This window comes from Arvicanthis niloticus, chromosome 22, assembly GCF_011762505.2.
Source record: "Arvicanthis niloticus isolate mArvNil1 chromosome 22, mArvNil1.pat.X, whole genome shotgun sequence".
NCBI classification, from domain to species: domain Eukaryota; kingdom Metazoa; phylum Chordata; class Mammalia; order Rodentia; family Muridae; genus Arvicanthis; species Arvicanthis niloticus.
The window spans coordinates 6,307,160-6,325,776 of NC_133429.1; the positions used below are offsets into that span (position 1 = coordinate 6,307,160).

At 44.5% G+C, this 18,617-nt stretch overlaps 1 protein-coding gene across 2 annotated transcripts in view; it reads left to right on the forward strand.

The window, feature by feature from the left end:
• C22H12orf75 (chromosome 22 C12orf75 homolog) overlaps nt 1–17,816 on the forward strand; it is a 28,042-nt gene extending 10,226 nt beyond the window's left edge. The window contains exons 2-6 of one of the 2 annotated variants that reach the window (XM_076919772.1): nt 2,123–2,130; nt 12,502–12,537; nt 13,181–13,260; nt 15,023–15,055; nt 17,436–17,816. In XM_076919772.1, coding sequence (XP_076775887.1) covers nt 2,123–2,130; nt 12,502–12,537; nt 13,181–13,260; nt 15,023–15,055; nt 17,436–17,446 — 168 coding nt within the window. In that variant the 3' untranslated portion in view covers nt 17,447–17,816. Of the gene's footprint in view, nt 1–1,307; nt 1,487–2,122; nt 2,131–12,501; nt 12,538–13,180; nt 13,261–15,022; nt 15,056–17,435 lie in introns of those variants that run through there. The other variant, XM_076919771.1, reaches the window with a different exon arrangement.
• The last annotated feature ends 801 nt before the right edge of the window (nt 17,817–18,617 follow it).

Sequence of the window (18,617 nt, forward strand, 5' to 3'; positions counted from 1 at the left end):
ACCGTAACACTGCTCTGAGGAGCTGGGGACACTGTTAAAAAATCTAAGGAAGCAAAATATTAGGTTACACGTGGAGAGTATTCTATAATTTATAGCAAATATGATTTGGAAGCAAATATATTGTTAATTAATAAGCCTGTTTTCAGCTGCGTGGTGGTTCATGCCTTCACCCCAATGCTCCAGAAGTAGCTAGTGAAGGCAGAGAGTTTGAGGCTAGCCTGAGCTACTATGTAAGACTTTGTCTAAAACAAAGGAAGAAAGAAAGAAAGAAACAATATCACCCAAAATAAAATCTCCCCTGAAATGAAACAAAAATATATTTAAAAAGATTATTATAAAAAATAAAATGTAGACAAGAGGATGGAGTGCTGGATCTGGCAGCTTCCAGATTAAATTTGTACTGTTTACAAACTGTGCCTCCTGGGTGGCACCCTGATATGGATGGGGCAGGGCGCAGGCCCAGGTGCAGGCAGTGGGTTGTTTTTCCTGCTCCTTGGAGTGGCTCTGTAAAGGAGAACTTTATATTTAGAACATTTTTTTTCTTGATGAGTAAGTAAAAAGCATATTATGGTTTTGCCACGTAAATATGTTTGTTCTGGGAAGTTGGGGGAGGTGAGAACCTTCTAGGTTTCAGGCAAGCTGAAGCTAGGAGAAATCAGAAAGCGTTCATTGGAACAGCTGCTGTGTCTAGGGGTTTGCTGTATTTGTTTTGGCAACATGACATGATTTTGTGATTCTAACCCTCAAAGGCTTTGGTCATTTAGGGTGGTTTGTTCAATGCCAAAGCTGAGAAAATATAATGATGAAGATACATTGATTGCCACATATCAGTGGTTGAAAAAAAATGATGTGTATACACACACACAGCATATTACATATGTATTTATTACCAGTTCTGGGGATTGAACCTAGAACTTTACATGTCCTAGGGAAACTAAGTTATAGCTCAACCCCTCTTCTCATTTTTAATTTTGAGAAACCCGGGCTGGACTTGAACTTGCAATCTTCGAGACTCAGCCTCTCTTTCGAGTAGCCAGGATCACCTGCTTGTGTCACCAGATCTGGTTATAGTTTATATTGGATGGATTAATATTGAATAAGGGGTTGTTGTTGGTTTTTATCAATGTGCAAGTTGTTGATAGAATGAAAATCATAGTGTAAAATAATTGAAAGATTTTGTTGTATAGATAGTTATTTTAAAATGGTCAAGTACAAAATACAGTATTGAAAAGATAGGTGGACGAGAGCCCACCCTCTGCTGAGCAACCACAGGCTGTGGTCAGATGGGAGTGGTCCATTTTCTAGAGTCCTGACTTAAAAGCAAATAGAGCTTGTTGCTGGCTCAGGAGTTGTTCAGTGTCTGGTCTACAAGATGAGGATTGAGGCAGAATGGTGTCTAATTATCTCAGCCTCTGGATCAATGTATGATTGACTCAGAGATGTCGAAGAAGAATATCACGCTGGTTTTGGCAAGCAGGATCCATAGGTATTGTCTATTGTCTTAGATGTGATGGTTGCCTTGGTACTTGTGTGTTCTCAGACACTCCCCTTCTCTGGGTCTTCTCTCTCTCTCTCTCTCTCTCTCTCTCTCTCTCTCTCTAAAAGGCATTCTACTCTGCTGAGTGGATCATGTCTCACCTGTAAACGGAAGATGGACCCAAATCCCAAGACACTGAAAGCGGGAGGGGTTTTAGTTACAGCTGTCTGCCTTCAGTAATATCTGGTTTTTGCTAACATTCTCATTAACGTTGTGACCAGAGTTCTGAGAGATTGTGATCTCAGTCTTGGAGATTATTACACTCAGTGGGTGGCTGTAACCTTGACATCTTTTTCCTTGAAAACCTGTTCTTTGTCGAAAGAAGCTGTCTTTGCTAACAAAGACAGACCTCATTTCAGTGAACTCTCAGTGTATTTTACAAACTTGCTTCTTAACTGTTAATGGCTGATTCTTTCAAAAGCTTTCTGTGGTTTAGGTTTTAGACATGCCTCATGAAATGATCAGCAAGATTTCACTCATATATTTTTAAAATATTAAACCACATTCCACATAGTTTTCAAATGGTGGGGATGACCAAAAATGAAACACAGTCTGGATAAGAGGAAGAGTCCTGTTCCCTCTGAGAAAGACAAGTGTGTCACATCATTATTCTTTAGTTTACTGGTTGATGTGCTGCTACAGAATGAAGTAATGTTTTCTTAAAATTCATGTGAAGCTTTTAGTGTTTCTGCTCTTGAGACCAGAGAGCTGAGTGTTCTTGGTAAGATGGGTTGTGGGTGCAGCCGTGGAATCACACCAAACACGGCTCATAGTTCTGGTCCCTTCCCTGGGCTCCCCCATTTCTCTTGCTAACTGGCCTCTCCTTATATTGGCTTTGAAGCATTCATGACTGATAATGGATAACTTGAATTTGTATCATTACCCTGCCAATGAGCGATGAGCTCCATTTAAGTATCCACGTTTCTTTAACATGACTTAAATATGGCAGGTGAAATGGCTCACTGATGAAGGCACACTGATCACTATGGCTGAACCAAGCCTGATCCCTGGGACCCACATGGTAGAGGGAAAGAACTGACTCCTGTAAGTTGTCCCCTGACCTCCTGGGCACACCATGACATGCATGTGTACACATGCACACACATAAATAAAAATGCAATAACAATTTTTTATAAGTCCTTAAATAGGTGGCTACTGATATCCCTGCATAGAAAAGGACATCTTATGAGACCGCATTCCTCTCTCCTTCCTTCACTTTATGCTTAGCTGTCTGTGGGAGAGAGAAATCAAGGCGGGCTTGGGCTTATTGTATACCGTCATTAAGCCGTGTCACGGTGGAAATGTGGCATATCCAGTGGAAACAGGCTGTTCAATGTAGAAAGCCCTGCAAAGCCCCGGGTTAAATCTGCAGTCTGAACCCCAACCCCCAAATCTAACACCGCAAACAAGAGCTCTCAAACAGTGTTGTATGGGCAGGATCTAGATTTAATTCAGCATCGAGCGATGTCTTGCAGCCGTTCCGGCTCTGGTTAGATAAGATACAGCTGTTGTATCCTTTCCAATTTCTTTTATCCTCTCTCAAGAGTGCTAGACGGGCCTAAGCTAGAACATGTGACATTAACGAGGAAGGGCTGGTTTTTTGCTCCATTTTTTGCCAGCCAGCAGCTTCAATTCTCTGGCAGGGCTTTAAGCAGCATGAAGCCGAAAATGGGAAGTGTCTACCTGGGTCTCTCACCTTGGCGGGGCTTGCCTTGCTTGGGGTGCCTAGCAGCTGCTCACATGTACTCACAGTTCTTAGATTTATAGATGCCATGTCAGCTAGAGAGCCACAGAGGAGGGAGGAGCTAAGATCCCCAAATAAGAGTGGATCTGTGAGCTCCACAGGCCAAGGGAATTCCACAGGGAATTCACACTGCCAGATAAATTTAACTTCTGCTCCCCTCTGCATTGGTGGTCGTTAGGCAAGGGGTGGGCTTGTAACCTGAGGGTACAGGTTTGTTGGGGAAATAATATGGAGATGCTGGTCTTGTTGGGGATTAGCCTAGAGACTGAAGCTAGGCTTGGGTTTTATTGGGGGCAACTTGGAAACTAATGCTAGGTACCAGACTTTTAGTTTACCTGAGTTCAAACTCAGGCCAGGCTCTTTAAAATGGAGTCTGAATTTAGAAAATTTGGCCTTTCAAGCTCCAGGAAACTCTGGGGTGGCTGCTGACTATCTGCGGAGGCGTCCCAGAGGAGCTGCCAACAACGGGCAGAACTTAACCTCCAGGCCAGTGTGAAAGCTTACTAACGGCCCTCACAGTTAGTGAACCACGAAGATGCTGTAACCTGGGGCAAGCTTTGATGACAGCTTGCTCACCAGAGGCTCCCAGGGACTAATTAGAAGCACAGCCTTCTAAATGCTAAGTATGTGTCTCCTTCTCTCTAGATACATTTATTTTTTTATTATAGTAACACATGGCAAAACAAAACAAGAGAAACCCCGAACAACAACAAAACCAAAAAACAAACAAACAAAAAATCAGCCAAAACCCCCTCCAATCTGTGGACCAGATGCCTGATTAGGGTCACCACAGTAGAAAAGGCACAACTCTTGATCTCCGTCTCCAGACCCAAGTCAGAGTCAGCCTCCTGGTGAAGGGGAGGCCAGCTTGCTTCAAGGAAGCTTTCAACACTGCTGGAGGATGCCTGGGTGAAGCACATGCACACACTTGTGTATACTTGCTGAACTGACCATGCCCAGAGCAAAAGGAGGAACTCGACCTCTCAGAGAGTCCCAGGTCCTGGCTTTGAGTTGGTATCACCTCTAGAGGACCTCTGTTGCTACTGTCGTCCCCCATTCCCAGAGTGGCTTGTGTAGTCCTGTAAAGAGAATGGAATTTGGGCCAAGGCTGGAGTTGCAGCAGATGCTGTAGTCTGCGGACCCGTGCTCTGGGTGCTCTCTGAGTTTTGGAGTCATAAGTTTCAGGAATAGTGTATTTGCCACTTGGCCTCATCCCCCAGTGGCCCTCTGACGTGAAGTGAAGGCCATCACAGTAGCCAAGGCCAAATGAAAAACCACTGAGTTTTCTTTTCTACTAGGATAACTGGTGGAAGGTCAAAGTGCACCTGCAGGGCGTTTCTGTGATTGATGTTCTTCAGGAAGACTTGAAAATATGATTTCACAGAGATACCTATCCCATGTGCATTTCACGTAGCCATTGGGTGGTATAGGTTACAGGTTCATCTCCAAGAAGAATGTTGTGTTATTTGTACATTTCATCTGATGGGGACTCAAATTTCAACTGGAAAGGACTGGTATATAAATAGGAAGAAGTCATACATACACCTGGCTTCATGTCAGAGCTGTGGTCTGACAAATACCATTTCTCTGTACCGGAAGCAGTTTGTGTCATGAGGCGTGGCCCACTGTGTGCCAGCATGTTTGCCTGGATGTTAGATGAATCCCCTGGTTCTCTCTACCTTCTGTTCTGCAGTGTTTTGAATTTATTGACAGCCCATAGCTTATCACACTGTCCAGGACATCAATGACCTTGTTAGCACTTGCAGCCTGTGAGCAGGAAGCAGAAGGTAGTTTAGTACATAACACGCATGCTCATTTCTGGGACGGAGGTGAACTTCACGCTCAATACCAAAGTGATTTATTAGTGGTCAGTCAGCACAAAGGAGAGCCACTGTTGACTATTTGTGTGTGCTTTCACGTATGTGCGAGTGGACATGTATTTGATACCTGGTTTCTTGTTACTGTTTTTCTGCATATGCCAGGCTAGCTACGTTGCTGCAGGGGACTTTCCTGTGTTCATCTTCCGTCTCCACACAGGAGCACTGAGATTATAGACCATGCACATGGCTGCATCTGGCACTGTTCCTTTTTCTACAGGATGAGACTATGGGTGAGCTGAGTTCACAGAGCTATCTGGGCCAGTTAACTGGAGAAGCCCATTATCAAGTGCAGTAGATTTTGCTGGTCCTCTTTCTGGTTCAGGAGCTGTGACTTCTCATTTTTACTTCACCTCTTCCAGCTTGGAACAATTCAATCTGTAGGTTGTCCTCTCTAAGGAGAGAGACCCCAGGCAGCAGAGCCATCCATCCTGTTATCTGCTTTTCCCAATGAGCTTCCGTTCTGGCAGAGAGCAATGACGCTGCCTGCTTTGAAGAAACATCTGGACTCTTCTTCCCTTGGTGGCTCTCATTTTCACAGAGCTGGGGGAAAGCGTGGTTCAGTGTTCTGCTTTCAGCCACTGAGGAAGATCTTATAATCCATTAGGCACAGCTGCAAGTCACGAGAAAGTCACCACCTTCCCCATGGAGCCATAGTGGCCATGAGGGAGGATGGCTCGCAGTCCCAGTGAGGCATAGCTCAGCTCGGGGCTCAGTGGAGCTTACATGGCTGTGGATGTTCTGACCCAGCACAGTCAGCTTGATGCTACATCATTAACATTAACTAATGATTTCCGTTACTTCTATACCTACCAGAAGTATCCAGGCACTTACAGCACTGTGTACGGGTCTACCAAACTCGGCCTTTGTTTCAAATTAATCTATGTTCCCTGTGGAAATTCTGGTCATTCAGTACTCTGCAAACATTTTCTCTGACCCTAAGCTAGGAAAATATTAACACATGCTTCGCGAAGGCAGGTTAGTGACAGAATCCTTCAGACTATAGAGTTCTGTGGGGGTAAATGGTATAGTGATTCCTTACAAGGGTGCACAGGTGGGTCAGCTTTGTTGCTCACAGAGTGAGGGTAGTATTTGAACTTCTGCTTGAAGACGAGTTGGAGCCCCAAAGACTTCAAGTTCCTTCCTAAGTTGCTGAGCAAGTTCTGAGACTAATTTAGCATTCTAGTTTTGAAACACTGCCGGGTACTGTGCACATCTCCCTACAAGGAATGAAGGAATGATGTAGAGGCAAGTTAGTTTTCCACACCAATGTGCATGTGTTTGCACACTTGTGTTGTATGTGTTTATGTCTATAAATGTGTGGCACTGTTTGTGTGCATGTTTGTGTGTGTGTGTTTGTGCCTTTGTGTTTGTGCATCCATATTTTTTGTATGTGTGTGTGCATATTTATGTGTGCACGGTTTTATGTATATGGTATCTGCATATGTGCATGTGTGTGAGTGTGTATATATTTACATGTATGTACATGTGAGCATATGTTCACATTTGTGCTTTGTGTACATGTTTGTGTCAGTATGAGTGCATATGCTATGTACATGTGTTTGTGTGTGCATGTATTTACATGTGTGTGCAACTCTGTATGTATGTACATTCATGTTTGAGTACATGTGCAATTATGAAATGTGCACATGTGTAGGTTTGTACATGTACATATGTCCATGTGTTTGAGTGCACGCATGTTTGAGCTTGGGTGTGCATGTATTTATGTATGCTTATGTGTAAATATGTGTGTGTGCATCTGTGCACATGTGTCGAAGTATGTATATGTATGCATGCATGTGTTTTAGTGTGTACACATGTGTTTCTGTACATGAGTGTATGAGTGTATATATGTGTGCTTTCATGGATGTGTACACTTGTACATCTTTGTGTGTGTGTGATTGTGTATATTTGTGATATGTGTTTGCGTGTATATTTGTTTATTTGTATGCACAGATGTGTGCATGTGTTGTGTGAAAGCATGTTTGTACATCTGTATACTTTTGGGTGTAGGTGCACATATATGCTTATGTGTGCATGAATATATATGTGTATACGTATTTATTTGTGTGTATTCTTGTGTTTTTGTACACTGCACCTATTATGTGTATGTAGGCATTTCTTTGTATGCATATGCTTGTATCTTCATGTATGTATCATATATTTCTATATGCATGTGTTTATATGTGTTTGTGTATAACTATACATGTTTTTTTTCTGTGTGCACTTGTGTTTCTTGTATATGCATGTGTTTTGTATTTATATGCATATTTGCATGTTTGCATATATTCGTCTGTTTGTTTTTGACTACACATACATGTGTATGCATGTGTATGTATGTGTGTGTGCATGTTTGAAAGACTTCTATTGGAAAATGACACATTCCAATTGCGCCTGCATGTGTGTATGTGTGTACATGTGCTGGGCTTCTTTTGGAAAATATCACATTCCAATGATCTTTTCTAGGGCATCCTAGCATGGTAGTTTTTTGGAAACCCAAACTTTCCCCCTCCTGCTCCCTGGGCTTAATTGGTACCTCTTAACCAGTGTCTTAGTTAGGGTTGTACTGCTGTGAACAGACACTATGACCAAAGCAAGTCTTATAAAGGACAACATTTAATTGAGGCTGTTCAGAGGATTAGTCCATCATCAAAATGGGAGCAGGGCAGCATCCAGGCAGCCATGGTGCAGGTGAAGCTGCGAGTTCTACATCTTCATCTGAAGGCTGCTAGTGGAAGACTGACCTCCAGGTATCTAGGGTGAGGGTCTTAAGCCCATGACACACCTACTCCAAGAAGGCCACACCTTCTAATATTGCCACTCTCTGGAACATGCGTATACAAACTCTCACAACACTTCTTTCACAGCTGGCTGTCCTTGAGCATAGGGATACTAACTGTGAGCAGACAAAACTCACAACCTAAGCCTCAAACCCTAGTCACTGGAAGGCAGTCCCATCTGCCTGGTGGGCCTTTGGCTCCACATCTCCAGACCTTCCTCTTGCTAAAGCTTTCTCCTTTGCACCTTTAAAGGGGAGCTGGCTGATGCCTGCTGTGGAAGATTGCCCTGAGTGTGCTGGAAGAGCCTCCTGAGCCAGTTGAGCTGGGAGGCAGGTTAATGCTCAATGCTTTCACAAGCCTGGGATGTAGGCAGCTTTGCCTCTGGGAAGCCACCACCGTGACCTCTCACTGGAGCAAGGCTTTTTTTTCTGTCTCCGTGAATAAAAGGCTGCGGAACATAGTGTTTGAGTGCCCTTCTTCACATCTGAACTCCAGCGTTCGCTGTGCTGATTTCTGTAATTGAAGCTCTCAGAGCTGTTGGGGGGAAGAGCACTGATGTATCCCATCCTCCCCTGATACCCAGGAGGGGTTCTCTAGAGTTACACACAGAGCTTGTGGGATGAGTCAATCTCTCTCTCTCTCTCTCTCTCTCTCTCTCTCTCTCTCTCTCTCCCTCCCTCCCTCCCTCCCTCCCTCCCTCTGTCCCTCCCTCTCTCTTTCTCTCTTTCTCTACACACACACACACACACACACACACACACACACACACACACACACACACACACTTACTTTATTGGAATGACGTACAGACTGCAGTCTAGCTAATCCAACAATGGTTAGCTGTGAGTGGAAAGTCCAGGAATCCAGTAGTTGCTCAGTCCCACAAGGCTGGGCATCTCAGCTGGTCTTCTGTATGTGCTGCAATCCCGAAGAAGCAGGCTCCAATGCTAGTGAAGGAATGGAGAGGACAAGCAGGCAAAGAGCAAACAGCCCCTCTTTTCTTCCATGTCCTTATCTAGGCTTCCATGGGAAGGGGTGGCCCAGATTAAAGGTGTGCCTTCACACCTTGGGATCTGGATCAAAAGCCCACAGCTCCCTGCCTCAAGATCCAGATCACAGTGTGCTCTCCATTTCTGAGTTGTAGTTCATTCCAGATACAGTCAAGTTGACAACCAACAATGGCCACCACAGACTGGTTGACAATGACTTGTTTTAAATTTTGAGACAAGGTTTCTATCTCAGTCTGGCTTTAAGCTCACTATATAGTCGAGGATGACCTTAAACTTCTAACTCCCCCCTCCCCCACTTTTCCTGAGTGCCAGGAGTCAGAAGTTTATGTGGGTCAGTAGATCGAACCCTGGACCTAGGGCACACTAGACTTTTGAAAAATAATTTATTTTTATTTTATGCACATTGGTGTTTTGCCTGCATGCCTGTCTGTGTGAGGTTGTCAGATACTGGGCTTACAGACAGTTGTGAGCTGCCATGTGGTTGCTGGGAATTGAACCTAGGTCCTCTGGAAGAGCAGTCACCTTAACCACTGAACTATTTCTCCATTCCTAGACAAACATTCTATCAACCGAGTTCTATCTCAAGCCCATGGAGGCCATTTTTAAAGCCCAGGGCTCCCATCCCAGAATTAAGAATAATTATTTGTGAAAAATGGATCAGGTGGCAATCATATACACAGAGGTAAACCCACCAAAGCAGGCTTCACAGTTTAGCTGAAGGTTTAGAAGACTAGACTATGTGTGTATGTGTATATGTGTGTATGTATGCATGTATGTATATGTGTGTGTATCTATGTATTTGTATTCATGCATGTGTGTATATGTGTGTGTTCATCTGTGTGTATATATGTGCATGTATGAATTGTGTGTGTGTGTATATGTGCGCATGTTTGTGTAGTGTGTGTGTTTGTGTGTGTATGCATGTGAGAATGTGGAGGCCCAAAGATGACATCAGTTACAGTTCTTGACTGCTCCCCACTTTATTGAGGTAGGGTAACACACAGATCACAGGGCTCCCACTGAACACAGACTCTCTGATTTTAGGTAGCCAGGCTGTCCTAGGAAGCTTCATGTTTCTGCATAATTCTGGGATTGTGACACACCTGCTCGACTTTTTATATGAATGCTGATGACCCAAACTCTAGCCCTCACATTCCTTCAGCAAGCATTTTACACACAGACCCCCTTTCCTGGCCTGAGACTGGACATCTCATAACTCATTATACACGGTGATTTTAAAATTTGTATCTGAAACTTCAGTTACTCAGTATGATGAGTGTGCTATCATCTCCTGCTGGTTGTGTGTGTAAAGGTTGTTTATACTGAGAACACAGGCTGGGCTTTAGATAATTGATAAGAGATAATAGATTTAAAATGTGAGCTGAAAAGATAGCTCAGCAGTTAAGGATGTAGACTGTTCTTGTATTGGACGCTCGCATCGGGCAGCTCACAACTACTTGTAATTCTAGCTATGGTGGGTCTGATGCCTCTGGGCTGCAAAGGCCATATACTCACATGCACATACCCACAGACAGACAGACAGACAGACAGACAGACACACACACACACACACACACACACACACAAACACACACAGGAACAATTAAAATTAAATTAAAATTAAAATAACAATTTTAATTTTAAACAATTAAAAATAAATATTTTAAAACATTACTGTTTTCTAGTATTTGGGAAAATTAAATTTTGAATCCGAGTTGGGTAGAAGGGAACAAATTAGAAGATACAGCTGGAAATTGAATGTGGAAAAGAAGCCGTGAGACTTCACGCATGTCCAAACCTACCAGTTACATACAGCTTCACAAATGATGCCTTCACGGTAGTGTGAGTCACTTGGGACCACAGCACACAGGTCTGATAATCATGACTGAGCTTCTCACCACTGCTTCCCTGTTATCTGTGCCACAGATTTGTGAATACATTCTAGCTTAAAGTAGTAAATATCTTATTAAGCCTCAGCAGTGTGCACAACACTGTGTCTGATACAGTGTGACTCTGTACTCAGTCACAGAGCACTCGGCTCTTTTGCAAGGGCGAATGAAACTGATGACCGAGTTGCGTGTACATACTGGGCTCATTTCAGTAAATGACAACTCAGGATGGATGTCACACCTGATCTCAGTGTCACTGTGCGCATGGGCAGTATTCAGGGGAAACTTGTCAACTCTGCTGGCAATGAGGGAGATCACAGGTGTGTGCACAGCTATGGTGGGACCCGACTCAAATTGTAAGTTGGGTAAAACCGTGGTGGGGCTGCCTGTAGAATCAGGAGATTCAGTGACAGGGGTGGAGGTGTTCAGTGTCTGTTCTGATTGAGCCCCCTTCTGGATGACCGAGATGTTATCTTTTGAGTATTGCATTTCTCTAAGAAAAGTCACCTATGTGTGTTAGCACACAGGGCCCCAGGATGGCATTCCCTTAGAGACTGGCAGAGGAAGTTTTGTGGACTGTGCACTCCTCTTGCACAAGGAGAAAGTCTGTTAGAGGCACCCAGAGGCCTGAGGTCAAGCTCAGGTGTTGTTTTACAGGATGCGCCCATTTGTACAGAATCAGTCCTGAGATGTTATTTATTGAATGGAGCCCAGGACGCAAACATTCCAGACCATCATTGTATGCGTGTACACATGTGTATATTGAGTGTGCACACATGTGTGTGCACACATGCATGTAGAAACCAAAGGTCGAAGGTCAAGCTCAGGTGTTTTACCTGAGGTTTCTGTTTTGTTTTCTGAAACAGAGGCTGTCTCTGTCACTGGATGTTGGTTTAGCAATATGGTGTAGCTGATCAGCCAGTGACCCCCCAAGTGTTGGCCTGCCTCTGCCCTCCAACTGCTGGGATTGCAAGCATGCACCATCATGTCTGGCTTCTGGGGTTCAGACTTGGCTCTTGCTGCTTGTACTGCAAGTCGTTTAACAGCTGAGCCATGTCTCCAGCACTGATGCTATCCATGTGTTTTGAGGAAGGGAGACCCCTAAGACTTTCTTCGGAATGTTTTCCTGCTCTTTGTAGAAGAATGTGTATTAATGGCTCAGTTTTTGAACAAAGAGAAATCAAATTAACTGTAACTCTTTCTTATGAGAGAAGTCTCACTACTTTTGGTTGGGATTCTCTTGTGGCACAAGGGACCCCATATCACAGTGAGGGCAGGAAGGAGTTTGAGGGATCACCTGCCCACCCCTTATTTTACAGGAGATCCAGGCAACTTTTCACTGTCGATCACTGGGAGAGAGCTGAGTGGGTGTCAGCTTTCTGACATCCAACTTTGTGGCCTTTCCAGTCTCAGCTGCCCCCTGTTCTTTATTTGGTTTGGCCATTGGGCTTTTTAGCATTTGCTGAGTTTATCCATTTTGATGTGTAGAAAGTTGCCCAGTCTTTACTATGTGGTCAGAGCCAGCCAGAGTACTGGGCCGTAGAGGCTCAGGGTGGCAGTGAATGTGAACGAGGGCCACCGTTAGCTCCACTGTGCTGGTGACCAAGGATGAAGTGTTTGGTTTGCAGCTGAGCAGCTCACACAGGTGTGTTTGGCCTTTTCAGCACAGAAGACTCGATAACCGAAGACGACAAGAGGAGGTATGTGTGCTGCCACGACTTGTTTCACGTGAGTGGTTTTGGCCTTAGTGCATGGATGTACCACAGACAGGAACAGAACACAGGTTCCACCAGTGGGGATGTGGGCAGGGATGTGCAGCCCAACCCAGACTCGGAATCTCAGCTTCGGCCCGGCAAGCTTGTGCCCTGCCTTGTGTGTGGCTCTGTGCCATCCACTCCTGTCCTTGAGGTGACTTTCCCTCTTCACCTCTCCACTCCTTTCTCTCACTGTTCCTCAGGTTCACTCTGCTCTGCACTGCACTCCTGGGCTCTCTCCCGTGTGACACATGTCTTTCCCTATGAGGAGATGATTTCTGAATATCCTACATTGCCTAACCCCACAGGGATCTCTGAGTTTGTCATAAGTGGTGACTGACACCTGGCACACATCACTCGACTGACTTAGCTCATTTCTTTCTCATCGCAAGCAAAATATTTAAACGTTTTACTGATTTAATACAACTGGTTTCCCAAAGCTGTCTCCTGACATAGAAAACCAAGAATCTTTGAAAAGTCCTGGGATGTCTTCATGATCATATGATTGTTTGGGTGGCCCTTGCTCTGTTTTCTGATGATTTTCTCTCTTTAGCACCCTTTAGTTTGATCTGATTTTCTTTTCTTAAAGAAACTATGGAGGTGTGTATGTTGGCCTGCCCTCCGAAGCTGTCAACATAGCGTCCAGCCAAGCAAAGACGATACAAAAAAGTAAGCAAGGGTTTTGTGGGGTTATTTCCTCAAAGCAAAAGTATGAGTGTGTGTGCCTGTATGTGTGAGAATCGGTGTGCCTATGTATGTGTGTGTGTGGATATATGCATGGGTGTGTCTATTTGTGAGTGTCGGCATGTGTTTGTGTATATGTGCGGGTGGATGTGTGTGCATGTATGGGTGTGTCTCTGTGTGTGTGAATGTATAGGTGTGGGTGTTTATTTGTATGTGTGTATGGGCGTGGGTGTTTGTATGGGTGTGTCTGTGTGTGTAAGTGTATGTATAGATGTAGGTGTTTGTGTGTGCATGTATGGGTATTGGTGTTTGTGTATGGGTGTGTCTGTATGTGTGTGTAGGCATATGTATGTGTAGGGTGTTTGCATATGTATGTGTATGCATTTACATTTCTGGGTGCTTGTGTGTGTATGTGTGTAAGCATATACGGATGTGCGTGTTAGTGAATGTGCATGCATACATTTATGAGTGTACAGATTCACGTGTATGTGACGGTCAGAAGAGAGGCTCTGGTGATCCTTGGAGCTATCTTCCCTTTTGGAGACAGGCTCTTCCACTGACTTGGAGCCTGTCAAGTCCATTAATCTGGCTGGCCAGCAAGCCCTGGAGATCCGGCTGCCTTTGCCTGCTCAGCACTGGGTTTCCAGGAGCATGCTCCGATGCTAGGTTTCTTTTGTAAATGTGGGTTTGGGGGCTCCAGCTCAGGCCACCATGCTCACCCAGCAGGCACTTTGCCTTGCCTACTGAGCTATCTCCCTGGTCTCAAGGATGAATGCAATTTATAATTTCTATTTACCTGACTTAGCCACATGCTCCGCAGTGGCAGTGAGCCATGTGTGAACTATGTGCTCTCTGTCACCGTGTCTCAAAAGTGCCACCCACATGTTAAAGCAACCTCTGCAAAAGCCCAGTTTGCTCGGGGGTTGTGAGTAGGGGTTTTATTTATGTACATGCACCGCGGATACCCTTGGTTTCTCATTAATTTCAGTGCTGATGAGTGTGAAATGGAAAGCCAGCATTTAAACAAGCTGATGGGGTGTTTGCAAACGTGGGCTGGATTTCCTTGACATGAAGATGATGGACTTATCAGCAGTGCGGTGGCTACAGGAGAGAGCCTCTCACAAAGATCTATCACGTTATTTTTAAACACAGAGTCATTCTTTGTTGTCATTACTGCTTGTTTTATCATTCTTCACATTTTAATTTATCTAGTGTTTGCATGTGGAGATCAGAGGACAATCTGCTGTTGTTGGTTCTCAACCTGTGGGTTCTAGGATGAAGCTCAGGCAGCAGGTGCCTGTATCCCTGGACCCATCTCGCCTGCCCTCCTCTATGATTTCTATGAGCGAGTGTGCGTACGAGAGAGAGAGAGAGAGAGAGAGAGAGAGAGAGAGAGAGAGAGAGTGTGGGTGCATGTGTGTGTGGATGTGTGTGGGTTCATGTGTGTGGATGTGTGCGTGGGTGCATGTGTGTGTGTGCATGGGTGCTTGTGTGTGTGTGTATGTGTGTATATGTGTTTGTGGGTGTGGGTGCATGTATGTGCATACATGGATGTGTGGGTGCCTGTGTGTGTGTGTGTATGCGTGCGCACATGTGTGCATTAGTATGTGTGTGCACGTGTGTGTGCACGTGTGTGTGTGTGTGTGTGTGTGTGTGTATGAGACCATTTGTAACTTGAAGATTTTTGGAAAATATAATGAGCTTTAAAAAATCTGAACACTAACTGTTCCTCTTTCTCTAAGATTAGAGGAAGATAACACAATGGCTGGAAACTCAAGAGGTACTTTGTATTTTCCTGAATTATCTCGTGTGTGTACTTTACTGAATTACCTGTGTGTTTGCCCTTGAGGATGAAGAACTGCTTGTAGTTCCTGTGTGGGTCTTAGGAGATCTCAGGAGCTCTGGTCCACTGTCTTCCCTGCTGCCATGGTTTCTCTTTATTCTCTCACGAACTCAGTGTGATTGATTTGCTAAGAGCTGCTTGCCTGCCTAAAACACCAGGGTGCGCCAAAACCTGGGAGGGAGGGCTTAGGGATCGAATGACAGATGGAGACCTCAGCCAGGGAGACTCCGGGTAAGAATCACTGGAGGATCAACACACAGTGTGTAGACACTGTTCAGGAGGAGATATGTCCCATGGCACATTCTGTCTGGTACTCCACTGTGTGTCGGTCTTGGCAAACATGCCTAGCCTCTTTTGAAGCCTCCCCTTTCCGGAGGGCTGTTTCCCAAGAGATCCTGTACTCTCTTCACAGTCAGCCTTAGGCTTGAATTCAGGCTCTTCCACAGGCTGGTTGAGCGGGTTACTTTTCCCTTGTAGCCTCAGTTTTATAATCTATAGAATGGGTCTTTTGCTTAGACATAAGGGTTGTTGTTAAGATTAGATGAAATGAATGGAAAGTAGCTCTTGCTTTCATGGTTGCTTGCGTCTTCTTTGTCTTATTTCTTCTATTACCCTTTCTCTCCCTCTTCCCCCACCTTTTTCTCTTCTTTCCCCCCACCCCTTTCTTATATACTTCCCCTCCCCCAGAATCCAGTCTCTAGCAGACCAGAAACAAGAGTTCTTTGCTATTGAGGCCACCTCTTGTACAGCCAGGGTCAATCCTGGAGTTGGTGGAGACTGAGAAGTTTTCAGATGGAGATTAAGTAGTTTTCCTGATGGAGGGCTGGGCCGCACAAGGTCTACTTCTTAAGGGAAGTCACAACCACCTTGGAATCGGTCTCTGGAGAGTGGCTCTTCAGAGACGCAGCATGGAGATGCAGACTGGAATCCACCCCTCACTCCCCAACTCTTGAAAATTCGCCAAGGATTTTTTTTAAAGTATAGTATTTATTTGAATCGAGTGCCTCCCCTCCCCCACACAGAATTCTGGCCTTGCTGTCATTTTGTCCCTTGTAGAAGTCCCTATGAAACATGCCTCCTGTGTAAGCCAAGCTGGTGGAACACCAGCCTGCACTACCATTCCTCCCTCCTCCCTGTAATGATGATGTGTTTCAAAAGTGTAGGAACTGATCATGTGCCGTGTAGACTCATGCCAGGAACTCGGTTCACTCCGCTGCGCACAGACCCCAGGTGAGCTATGCTGGGCCTCAGCTTTCTCACCTGCCTTTGTGTGGGTTCAGAAGTTCCCTAGTAACAGTTCAGCAGTTAATGCTGACACAGCCCACAAGGCTTTAAGTGGCTCCTGGATCCAAGTGCGTTCTTTGACTGTCATCCTCTTCTGTCTCCTCTTTCTCTGATGATGTCTCTAAGTAGTTGGTCAGACCTGAGTTCTGCCTCACCTTTGAATTGCCTTTGAATTTGAAGTTTTCCTGAGTGACTTGGCTTTTCATCCTCCTGAGTGGCTGCTTGTTTGTTGTGCTACTGTCTGTGACCCCCTGGCCCCCCGTGATTCTCCAGGCCCATCCTTAGGCAGAATATTGATGCGAGGACCGTCCCGAGAAACTTCTGATACGAAGGGCAAGCGACACTGTTTTTGGCCAACACCACGGCCTTTCTGAATGGGATTCACTTTGTGAGCTCTGTTGGCTACATTTTGAGCCAAATCGAGGAACAGCTCGATATTAGCATCACTTCCATGATGATACAAGTGTGTAGTTTCTTAGACATCTGACTCCAGAGGGGAAGCCACAGCTGTGACTTTTTGAGAGGCGTCCTCTGCCCAGGAGGGAAGTGATGGGTGGTATTGCCCTGCTCTCCACTCAGCCAGCCAACAGCCGTTTATGAGATGGCTCTCAGATGCCAGTGTGGGTCAGTCCCATCAGCATTCCCCGGGGAGCTCCACAGGCCCCGATGCACAGGGCCTCTCTACAGTATACTGCCGGAAGAGATGGAGTTATCACTGGGTGATTTATAGTATGAATTTGGTGCTGACATGCACATAGACGGGTCTGGCCATTGTTAGTCTGTATTTTAATTTGTAATTGTATTTTATAAGTCTCTCAGCATCCAATTTGATCTCTTTATATAAATATTGCCTATGTTCAGAACTATACTGCCCAGTACTAAATCTTAAGTAACTACTGACTGGCTATTGAACACTTGACTTAAAAGCAAATCAATTAAATAGTTTTCAGGCTGAGGACATGTACTTTTGTCTAAGCTGTGATTTTTGAATGTGCTAATTCTTTTTCCCCCTTTTCTTATTTTTCCTTCATAGTTTGCTCATGAATTTGGAAGGAACTTGGCTCCTGGGACACTGTATGAACACAGAGATATCCTCAAACAAATTCTGAAAGGTTGTCTCTGCTATGCCACCTCGACCAAATCCTAGCTGTGTAGTTAAAGCCATGTGTCTGTACTGGATGTGTGGTCATAGAAGGGACTTTGTGCCACCCACCAATGAGAGACCGTAAAGGCTGTTGCTACCCGGCCTGGGCCAGCCGGCTCCACACCGTGATGTTTCCCTTCTGGCCACTCAGCACAGTTCACCAAGCGCATGTCTGTTCACTAATAATCTTTTGATAGTTTTTATATGACACAATCCTTGTTGGATTTATAACATGGTTGTAGGGCCACATAAAGGAATTACCTGAAGTAATATATCGCCTCTTGTCTTCAATGTTTTTACATCATTACTTTTTAGCTGTAAAGTTACTAAATGGGTTCTTACAACTATCTCCCTTTTTTACTAGTTGCTTTAAAGTTTTTATTTGAATGCCGGAGAATTCCCTTTGTTAAGAGCATTTCAGTATTTGAAAATGAACTTGTTAAATGTGCATGCTATACACACATGTGGATTAAATTCCTCTTTTCTTTAGTCAAAGGCTTATATAATTATAAATATTCTCCAGCCACCCAGTTGCCTGATCTCCCCTTGTGTAGCCTGAGCTACATCATGTTAACTCCGCACTGTCTCTTAGGACATAACTGAGGACAGCTAGTGTTTAGTGGGGTGTCTGGAAAATTCTTAATTTGCTAACAACGTGTGAATCTACCCATGATGGCAGTATAAGCAACTCAGTTTACCAATGTATGTCAACAATTAAATATTTTTATCCCTCTTTACCGGGATTTCTTAATTATTTTCAAAAGAACACTTTTAAAGAAGCCACATGTGGTATTATCATATGTAAATAGAGTGTATCAATATTTAAATGGAACACAGATTGTCTTAGTTACAGTTTTATTAATGAGAAGAGACACCATGATCAGAACAACTCTTATAAAGGCAAACATGTGACTGGGGCTGGCTTACAGGTTCAGAAGTTCAATCCATTATCATGGCAGGAAGCATGTCAGCATGCAGGCAGACATGGTGCTGAAGGAGCTGAGAGTTCTACATCTTCATCTGAAGGCAGCAGGAGACTGTGTACCATCCTGGGTATAGCTTGGATGTAGG